This window comes from Notolepis coatsorum (genome assembly GCF_963971535.1).
Source record: "Notolepis coatsorum genome assembly, contig: SUPER_10_unloc_1, whole genome shotgun sequence".
In the NCBI taxonomy this organism is placed as follows: domain Eukaryota; kingdom Metazoa; phylum Chordata; class Actinopteri; order Aulopiformes; family Paralepididae; genus Notolepis; species Notolepis coatsorum.
Window position 1 is genome coordinate 1,115,755 of NW_028174872.1, and position 11,313 is coordinate 1,127,067.

The window sequence follows — 11,313 nt, forward strand, 5'->3', positions numbered from 1 at the left end:
ATAACAAGAGAGAGAGAGAGAGAGAGAGAGAGAGAGAGAGAGAGAGAGAGAGAGAGAGAGAGAGAGAGAGAGAGAGAGAGAGAGATTTTTTAACAACTCTTTGTTCCCCTGTCCACTCCTCCCGCTTTAAGGAGGGAGGAGGAGGAGAGAGAGAGAGGAAATGAGAGAGAGAGAGATAGAGAGAGAGAGAGAGAGAGAGAGAGAGGGGAAATGAGAGAGTGAGAGAGAGAAAGAGAGAGAGTGTTTTATTGAGTATGTTTACCATTTTGCCTGTCTCTCTTTGTGCTTATGAGTTTTAGTGGGGTTTCCTTGACAAAGTAAGCTAATTAGAGCTAGTTGATGACGATAGAAAGTCCTGAACTAAGTAAAAAAAAACATCTTCTATCTATGAATCACAGTAAAATAGACACTGTCTCTTTAAAGCGACTCCTCCCCTGGACAGCTAGAACCAGGAAGCACCTCCCACCCAGAGCCATGCTCCCACCCACACGATCAGAGTTTACTCTATAACCAGGAAGCACATCCCACCCAGAGCACACGGTCAGAGTTCACTCTATAACCAGGAAGCACCTCCCACCCACACGATCACTCTTCCTGAGAAAACAAAACTTAAGAGTGTCGTTGTCTTTGTAGAACAAAATGGCGCAGCAAGGAGTTGATCTGGACCGGGACCAGTGCTGCTGTTCTATCTGTCTGGATCTACTGAAGGATCCGGTAGCTATTCCCTGTGGACACAGCTACTGTATGGGCTGTATTACAGACTGCTGGGATCACGGTGATCAGAAGGGGATCTACACATGTCCCCAGTGCAGGGAGACTATTACTCCGAGGCCTGTTCTGAAGAAAAACAACATGCTGGCTGAAGTGATGGAACAACTAATGAAGACAGCACTCTTGTCTTCTGCTCCTCCTGATCACTGTTATGCTGGACCTGGAGATGTGGCATGTGATGTCTGCACTGGGAGAAAGCAGAAAGCCCTCAAGTCCTGCCTGGTATGTCTGGCTTCTTTCTGTGAAACTCACCTCCAGCCTCACTATCAATCTGATACCTTTAAGAAACACAAGCTGGTCAAAGCCTCCACACGGCTTCAGGAGAACACCTGCTCTCGTCATGATGAAGCTATGAAGATTTTCTGTCGTACTGATCAGCAGTGCATCTGTTATTTGTGTTCCATGGATGAACATAAAGGCCATGATACAGTCTCAGCTGCAGCAGAAAGGACGGAGAGACAGAAAGAGCTTGGCATGAGTCAGCAGAAAATCCACCAGAGAGTCCAGGGGATAGAGAAGCAACTCAAAGAGGCCCAACAGGCTGTTGATTCTCTCAATCGCTCTGCTGATAAAGCAGTGGAGGACGGTGAGAGAATCTTTACTGAGCTGATACGCTCCTTGGAGACGAGGCGCTCTGAGCTGAAGAAGGTCATCAGAGCCCAACAGAGGACCACAGTGACTCAGGCTGAAGAACTGCAGAAGATACTGGAGCAGGAGATAGCGGACCTGAGGAGGAGAGCCACTGAGCTGGAGCAGCTCTCACACACAGAGGACCACATCCACTTTCTACAGAGTTACCCCCCCCTCTCAAGTCCCAGTGGGTCTACAGACTCACCCAGCATCAGTGTCCTTCCTCTCCTGTACTTTGCAGATGTGACTGAGGTTGTGTCTAAGCTGAGAGACAAACTAGAGGACGTTCTGAAAGAGCAGTGGCCCATAATCTCAACAACGGTGAATACTGTTAATCTTTTACTGCCACCAGAGCCCAAGACCAGAGCTGACTTCTTACAATATTCCTCTCAGATCACACTGGACCCAAACACAACAAACACAAGTCTGTTTTTGTCTGAGGGGAACAGAAGAGCAACACTGATGCACCAAATGCAGTCATATCCTAATCACCCAGAAAGATTTATTAAATGGTGTCAGGTTCTGGGTAGAGAAGGTCTGACTGGACGCTGTTACTGGGAGGTGGAGTGGAGTGGTGGAGGGGTTTCTGTAGCAGCCTCCTACAAAGACATTAGTAGAACAGGCACTAGGGAGAACTGTGGATTTGGATTAAATTCCAAATCCTGGGCTTTATTGTGCAGACAAAGTGATTACCTCTTCAGACACAATAACGAGAGCATAACAGTACCGGGCCCCTGGTCCTCCAGAATAGGAGTGTACCTGGATGACAGGGCAGGTACTCTGTCCTTCTACAGCGTCTCTGACACAATGACCCTCCTGCACAGAGTCAACACCACATTCACTCAGCCTCTCTATCCTGGACTTTGGCTTCATTCATACCTGGCTGGGGAGGCTGAGTTTTGTGAGCTGAAGTAGAGTGACATTCACAGCTCCTCTACCCAGGGTTTAGGATTTAAATTTGATCTTGAAGATCCTGAGTTGTGAAAGATGAGGTAATTAGGAGTTACATTCACTCAGTCACTCTATCATTGTTCTGAGCCACACACACACACACACACACACACTATGTTTTGCTTTGTTTCTAGCCTACCGGGGTAAAGTTTGTTTGGTTGGATCTTTGCATATTCACATATTTAATTCCTATCTTCAATACCTCTGTTCCTTTGCATGTGGGGACAAATCTTTATTTTCATACTCAGGGTAGGTTGGATAACAATATGCAACCATTTTATTTGTATTTGATCACCTTTGGTCATTACTGTGGGATTTGGGTCTGTCTCTCCTCTCTCTGTTCCAGGGGGGGTTGGTAACAATGTTGTGGCCGAACCTCCATGAGGAGGTGGATTCAGCCTATAACCTTCTCCCTCACCTCTTATCTCTGGGCAGCCGGGACGCGTCTATTCTTTCCGCAATACATTTCCAGTTCCGTGTGCACATTCAGCGATCTGATTGGCCACAGACCTTTCTGGTGCGATCTGATTGGCCACTGACGTTTCTGGTCATGTGTCATGTGCGCCCAATCGCGTGACGAGCTGTGTCTTTGCCCATTTCCGGGTCTAACAGCCTGCAAACTACCTAACGCCTAGTTTATCACTGGTTAAGCTTAGGCGACTCTTTCGAAGTTGGTTAAGGTTAGAGTTTGGAATCAGGGCTGGTGTTCTATCGCCATACTCTAAGACAAACTCTAACCTTAACCAACTTTGAAAGAGTGCCTAAGCTTAACCGTCGAAAGAACTTGCCGTCACACGATTGGGCGCACATGTCACATGACCAGAAACGTCAGTGGCCAATCAGAGCGCAGAAGGCGAATGCAGAACTGGAAATGTATTGGGGAAAGAATTCAGGCAGCCGGCACACTTCATACGGGACACTCTATCTTCAAGGCCTTCGGTTGAACCCACAGCCAGGATGTGTGGGGCATGGGTCAGTCGTAAATGCAACTATTTAGTTTTAGAACAGACCCATCTGCGTTATCAAAAGAGCTCAAGGAGAGAGAGAGAGAGTTGTTCTTCTGGTGGCAGACTTTGAGGGAGACAGACCTAGATAGGAGCTGGTTTAGGAAGAATTACCATTCATTGAATATTGTGCATTTTGTCTTTTGTTCTTTTATTCTTACTAAATAAACGTGGACATCTAAACCCAGAAGGACCCGTGTTGATATTTGCTTGAAACTTGCCGTTTCACCGACTGAACCTCAATATAGAACTTTGAACAAAACGCAAAGGAATTGACTTGAACTCACTATTTCCATGTGCTACACGAGAAATGCTGTCGAAATCTAACAATTCCATTGTACAGTGATACAGGTATAAAGACAGTATGGTAGTAAGTCATACTGGCCAGCAGCGTAACTATAGTAAGAGTAGGTAAGGGATATAGATATATAGATATATATATATCTACAGATATGTAAAGAAGACTTTCGTCTAGTTTACATCAGGGTCCTCCATTTTCAATTCATTAAGACATTTATGACATACAAAATACATACAAATATACAGTAGTGTAAGAAAAAGAGGAAGAAACTACATTGGAGGGGGTTGAGTAGGTATATAGTCTGTTTTACTCCAATATTGTACAAATGTAAAAAAAAAAAACAAAAAAAAACATTTACAGCCAAGAATGCAAATACAATTACCTATTGTCTACTATGTCTAGTGTTAATCCTTGTATCGAGAGCTCAGTCAATCAACTACAGAATGAAAATGTATCTCCATTCTTAGGCTTTTTCTTATTTTTGGTGGTGGGGCATGTGTTTACATTTGGATCACTGATTGCTAGTGTCGGCCAATAACGAATTAACAAATTATTTTGAATGAATACATTTTAAATTAAATTCGGTGTGTAGCAATCAGTCTGATTTCCCTGAAATGAGTCGTGCTGCCTGTTATTATTCTCATTACTTCCCTCTCCTCAGCCCACTCACTCAGGTCCAGTCATAAGTGTGTGAATGGAGAGAGGTAGTCATGTCTGGCTGCTATGCCAGTGAGACAAACTTAAGCCAAGGCTTCACTAAATTGGATTCAGGAGGAGTATCTGGGAGCTCAATCTGAGGGGAATTCTTTTTTTAAAACCCCCAAAACTCAAAAGACTAAGTTACATACATTTACTTGAAATTAACTAGTCAATAAGAATAATCTGACTGCCCTGCACTACTGATTGGTATTTTAAAGGGCTATACAGGTAACAAAAACAGGTGCACCATAACAACACCATACAGAGATGATCCCTCCCATAGATTAAAGGCAGTGGTGGAAGAAGTACACAGTTCCTTTACTTAAGTAAAAGTAGAAATACCCAGATAAATGAGTACTCTGGTCAAAGGAAAAGTCCTCCATTCAAATTCTACTTAAGTAAAAGTAGAGATGTATTTTCTATTGAATGTAGGCCTACTTAAGTATCTAAACTAAAAGTACACATTCTACATGACGTTTGTGTATTCCAGTGCTTGGGAGCATTCAAGCATTGATCCATTGACCTCTACAGGTCATGTTAAAGTGGGATGTGGTCCAGATATGCTGCTCTGATTAAAGGTGATGTTAAAGTGGTATGTGGTCCAGATATGCTGCTCTGATTAAAGGTTATGTTAAAATGGTATGTGGTCCAGTTATGCTGCTCTGATTAAAGGTTATGTTAAAGTGGGATGTGGTCCAGCTATGCTGCTCTGATTAAAGGTTATGTTAAAGCGGTATGTGGTCCAGCTATGCTGCTCTGATTAAAGGTTATGTTAAAGTGGGATGTGGTCCAGCTATGCTGCTCTGATTAAAGGTTATGTTAAAGTGGGATGTGGTCCAGCTATGCTGCTCTGATTAAAGGTTATGTTAAAGCGGTATGTGGTCCAGTTATGCTGCTCTGATTAAAGGTTATGTTAAAGCGGTATGTGGTCCAGTTATGCTGCTCTGATGTAGTGTAATGTAGTGGAGTAAAAGTATAAAGTTCCCTAAAATGAAAATAGTCACGTCAAGTACAAGTAGCTTGAAATTGTACTCAAGTACAGTACTTGAGTCGAAATACTTAGTTACTTTCCACCACTGATTAATGTATTTTGCATGCATTGACATTCAACATACTGCACATAATGTTGAATGGCTGCAGTGAATTGCGCAATGAAAGATTGCGGATGATTAACTCTAAACAAAGAGGCGTGCCAATGTGCCAAAAAAAGAGTTCTAAACAATAACATGTAGCCCATTTCTCTAAGGATACTGGTGTTGTACATCATTTATATCACAAGGGGGCAGACTTAACCTTTATAAGAGCCATAGGCCTTGGCTCAATCTCTCCTATAGGCTCTGAAGTGTCATCACATTTCCTTCGATCAGTCTGAGCACTTTGCCCAATGAAGGGTAATGTTGGGGGTTGGAAGTGATATGTTTGGTGTGTGTGTTTAGGTTAGAGCTAGGTAAGTCATCTCTTTAATAACCTCTGTCAATGAGTGAAGGGGAAAGCCAGGACATTATGGTCATATAGCCAGTGATATGACATGCCCATGAAAATTAGGGCATTGTATACTGTATATGTGTGTATTTTTAAAGCGCTTTACAATTTGTTCCTCACATTTTACCCATTCACTCACACATTTACACACCGATGGTGGAGGCAACCACCAACCATGCAAGTGTCTTGCTCAAGGACACTTAGCCACGCTGCCCGGGAGGAGCGGGGATCGAACCGGGAACCTCCGGATTACCAGACGACTGCTCTACCTCCTGACCCACTGTCGCCCCCATGTGTGTGTGTGTGTGTGTGTGTGTGTGTGTGTGTGTGTGTGTGTGCACACGTGGAGAATAGGTTGAAACAAAGATTAAAGCTGAGGCTGATAGTTAACCCTTTCACTACCACAATACAGAAGGTTAACCCTTTACTATCACACTACAGACGGTAGTGTGGTAGTGAAAGGGTTAACCCTTTGTCGTGTGGCAGTGAAAGGGTTAACCTTCTGTATTGTCGCAGTGAAAGGGTTAACCATGTGGTAGTCCGGTAGTGAAAGAGTTAAAGTACAGGTTTACTGCAGTAAAGAGCACATTATCAGCGTTACAGCATTACTACAGCAGAGGCAGTCTGTTCAGCTGAGATGCTGAGGCCTGAACAGAACACAAGACCTCCCCTCCCCCGTCTCCGTGTGCCAGTCCTATGTGCAGCACGTGGAAGTGAACTAAACAGAGTGACCTTCACCTTTGTCCAGAGGGAGAGGGAGTCATGTGTACATCTTCGAGAGATGGACATTGCGTTGAGGGTGTGTAAATAGACAAATACACACATGGGGTAGAATGTAATAGCAATGTCACCGTAACGTTTACCCAAACCCTGCAGAAATGACAGTAAGTACGGCCGGTATATTTCAGCTCTATCTGTTGAAGAGTATACTATGTCTGAAGACAGATTCTCACGTTTTGGAGAGAATCAACAGGAACACTGCTGTTTTCTCCCACATGTAGGAATGTGGGACATGACTTACGCGTGTATTGATAAGGGCCGTGAAAATACCTGTCAGGGTAAGAGACCTGCCACTTAAGGATAGCAGTCATAAACTATAGTCATAGACTATATGAAAAGGGGAAGAGACATGAAATTGGCTATTACAGCACATACGTGTACACATGCATAATGTGTGTAATGACCAAGTACGATGAAGTGAGTTTTTCCCAATAAACTCTCTGTATATGAAAGATAGCAGCAAAATAAATGAGTGGATTTGATCAAATCTAAAAATAAAAATAAAATAAAATAAAAAGATATTAAACACTCATATTATACACTCCTAAACGTTTGTACCAACAGATGGCGACATAGAATTTGATTGATTGATTGATTGAAAACTTTATTAACAGATTGCAGAATGGGTACAGTACAGTACAGCTCAATTACACACAATTGTTAAGGGGATGCAGACCAGAGAAAGACTTTCATCTTGTTTACATCAGGGTCCCCCATTTTCAACATATATGACATACACGACATACAGATAGACAGTACTGCTACATCTATACATTTATGACATACCAGATTTGCAAATACAGTACTGTTTGTGATACAAAAAGAGTCTAGAAAAGAAAGTATATACATTTGACATAGAAACTGTACATTGGAGGAGGTTGGGTAGGTGGGGTGGGGGGGGACTGTAAATTGGAGGTGGTTGGGTGGGTGGGGGCGGGGACTGTACATTGGAGGTGGTTGGGTGGGGTGGGGGGGTTGGGTAGGTTGGGTAGGAGGGGTGGGTGGGGGACACTGTACAACTGTACAAGCAAAACTGTACATTGGAATATTGACAAAAACCATACTTGGTCATTTACTGTACATTGGAGGGGGTTGGGTTAGGACATTTAGTCACATATCAGACAGTTAAGATGCTTGAAGGGAGAAGTTTCACACACTCCCATCCAAAAGGGAACCATAGGCCCGGCGATATATGGATAAGAATATAAGACACAGTGAACTTTATTAAAGACTTAACATTCTGCATCAGAGTCCAACAGTACTGAGGTAACACACCCACCCTTTTAAACAGCCTCCCATAACTTAACCCTTGCACTGAAGAACCATAACTCTGTTTAGACATTTATTGGACTGCCCAATGTATTTGCAGTTGTAAAGTCAGTCCAAATCACTTGGGAGTGTGAATGTGATATATCGCTCAACCTCTGCTCTCTTTTAACTGCTCAACCCTCATCATCTTTAGATAATAAGGTTTGAATACATTGCTCCTCTGAAAAATATAAAGCATAAAGGAGATACGTGGTTCAAGGACTGACTCACAAAAACGTCCCAGTTGCAGTGAGACACTTGTTGTCTCCATGGTGACCCCCCCCCCACACACACACACACGCACACACACACTGTGGAGGAAAGGCCACTTAAAGTAGTATAACATCAGGAACAGTGTATTGCACTACTAAAGCTACCTAGCATGTCCTATATGCTCTGTAAATACTAATGTACAGATACCGAGATGGCACACCATGTACCTGTTTATTGCACTGTTTTATTGGATTCTATTAATATGTTGTACCACTGTATTTTATTGGATTCTATTATATGTTGTACCACTGTATTGCACATCGTCGCGGGCAAGACCAGCCGCATTTCATTGTATACCTGTATGCCGTGACAATTAAAACTCTTGACTTGACTCTTGACACACACACACACACACACACACACACACACACACACACACACACACACACACACACACACACACACACACACACACGGGACATGTCCCCATCACTTTTTGGTATGGCCAATTTTGTCCCCACAACTTTTTAAAATAAATGTAATAAAATAGGACGCATTGAGGTTTATTCGCTCAATGAGAGCACATACTGTACAATGCAATGTAAATATAGGAGAAAGAAATATGTGTGTCCTTCACATATCGCAGTTTGTCCGTTCTTCTTGTGTTTCTGGGGCCCCGACCGAGGACACGCAGTGTTGGATCTGGTGCAGTTTGCACACATGACATGTTTAAAATGATAGCAGTGTGAACGTTTACCAAGAAAGACAGAAGAGAGACGTTAGAGTCAACACACATGGATCAAACACGGTGGAGCAGCAAAAAGAAATAAAAAAGAAATTGGAAAAACATACTGAGGAACTTATCTCAAGCGTTTTCAAAAGTGGGCTCCCTACTAAGATGAGATCAGATATTCCTTTATTGATCCCCTTGTTCAGGCATCATAGCAGCATGGGAGAGGGGAGAGGGGGGAGGTACATGGTCATAGTAGAAGACATGATACAGGTAATAAAATGATAGTACAGTAGAAAAGTACAAATAGGCAGTGTAAACAATATAACAATATAATTAACTCTGAGTATACGCACATGAGCAAGTAGGCCGTGTGATCAAGGTGCAGGTGAGGGTCTGTCTGACCCATCAGTTATATTATGCATTACAATAAATATAGTTACAATGGACACTAGAATCTAAATACTATGAGTAAGTAAGTGCGTGATATACGTCACATGTTATATACGTTGTTGTCCGTTTAGGTGGGAGTCAGACACACTCTGTGATCAGACGGTCCTGGTAGTTCTGGAGTTCTGCTGCCGTTAGTTCTCCGGCTGCTGGCAGCGCTCCCTGCCCCCCCCCCCCCCCCCCCCCCCCCACTGTGAGGACGATGCTAACAGGGCCCCCACCTCCCTGCCCCCCCACTGTGAGGACGATGCTAACAGGGCCCCACCTCCCTGCCCCCCCCCCCCACTGTGAGGACGATGCTAACAGGGCCCCCCACCTCCCTGCCCCCCCCACTGTGAGGACGATGCTAACAGGGCCCCCACCTCCCTGCCCCCCCCCCCCCACTGTGAGGACGGTGCTAACAGGGCCCCCACCTCCCTGCCCCCCCCCCCCACTGTGAGGACGATGCTAACAGGGCCCCACCTCCCTGCCCCCCCCCCCCCCCACTGTGAGGACGATGCTAACAGGGCCCCCACCTCCCTGCCCCCCCCCACTGTGAGGACGATGCTAACAGGGCCCCCACCTCCCTGCCCCCCCCCCCCCCACTGTGAGGACGATGCTAACAGGGCCCCCACCTCCCTGCCCCCCCCCCCCCACTGTGAGGACGATGCTAACAGGGCCCCCACCTCCCTGCCCCCCCCCACTGTGAGGACGATGCTAACAGGGCCCCCCCTCCCTGCCCCCCCCCCACTGTGAGGACGATGCTAACAGGGCCCCCCCTCCCTGCCCCCCCCCCCCCCCCACTGTGAGGACGATGCTAACAGGGCCCCCACCTCCCTGCCCCCCCCCCCCCCCACTGTGAGGACGATGCTAACAGGGCCCCCACCTCCCTGCCCCCCCCCCCCCCACTGTGAGGACGATGCTAACAGGGCCCCCCCTCCCTGCCCCCCCCCCCCCCCCCCCCCACTGTGAGGACGATGCTAACAGGGCCCCACCTCCCTGCCCCCCCCCCCCCCCCCACTGTGAGGACGATGCTAACAGGCCCCCACCTCCCTGCCCCCCCCCACTGTGAGGACGATGCTAACAGGCCCCCACCTCCCTGCCCCCCCCACTGTGAGGACGATGCTAACAGGGCCCCCACCTCCCTGCCCCCCCACTGTGAGGACGATGCTAACAGGGCCCCACCTCCCTGCCCCCCCACTGTGAGGACGATGCTAACAGGGCCCCCACCTCCCTGCCCCCCCCCACTGTGAGGACGATGCTAACAGGGCCCCACCTCCCTGCCCCCCCCCCACTGTGAGGACGATGCTAACAGGGCCCCCACCTCCCTGCCCCCCCCCCCCCCCCCCACTGTGAGGACGATGCTAACAGGGCCCCCACCTCGTCTGAACTCCATTTAACCTGAGAGCCTGCAACCAGGAACTAAGTATAGTCTATAAATGCGGGTTGGTTATACAACCTGGTTAAACCGGTTCAACAGCGTTACAGATCCAGCTTTATGAGGAGACACGACCAGCGTCATGGTGCAATCCTTTCTCATCGCACAAGGTAGGCTTATACCTTAGTTCTTGTTTCAAGTTCAAGTTTTGTTTCATTTGTCACATATAAGTGCTTGGTTCTGTATGAGCCCCCTGAGATTGTGCTCCATACAGTCAAAAGTAAAAAGAATATAGGCCAAACACTATACAAAATATACAATATACAAACTAAAGTACAACATAAAGTACAAAGTGATGTACAAAATGCAAACAATAAAGTACAAATGCAAGCTTTTCAGAATGCAAAAATGCAAAGATGAGGTAGGGATGTAGTGCAAATCTTTTTGTAATAAATAGATGAAAGTATGGTGTAGTGCTGAAAGTGTTTAAAGTGTCTAAAGTGAATGTTAAGATGAGTGTTTAAAGTAAGTGTCTTGTCTCCAAGGTGTTGTGTTTTATACAAATACATTGGTTGTTTTTTTGGAAAACTTTCGGCTATTGTATCATTGCGTTTCTATGCCAGGATGTGTGATATGA

At 45.7% G+C, this 11,313-nt stretch overlaps 1 protein-coding gene across 1 annotated transcript; it reads left to right on the top strand.

The window, feature by feature from the left end:
- Window positions 1-639: 639 nt before the first annotated feature.
- On the top strand, window positions 640-2,316 carry LOC311236313 (tripartite motif-containing protein 16-like; the record flags this gene model as incomplete). Its single annotated transcript, XM_084338389.1, has 1 exon — window positions 640-2,316. One exon carries the CDS (start codon window positions 640-642, stop codon window positions 2,314-2,316), a length of 1,677 nt encoding a protein of 558 aa, XP_084194515.1.
- Window positions 2,317-11,313: the final 8,997 nt, after the last annotated feature.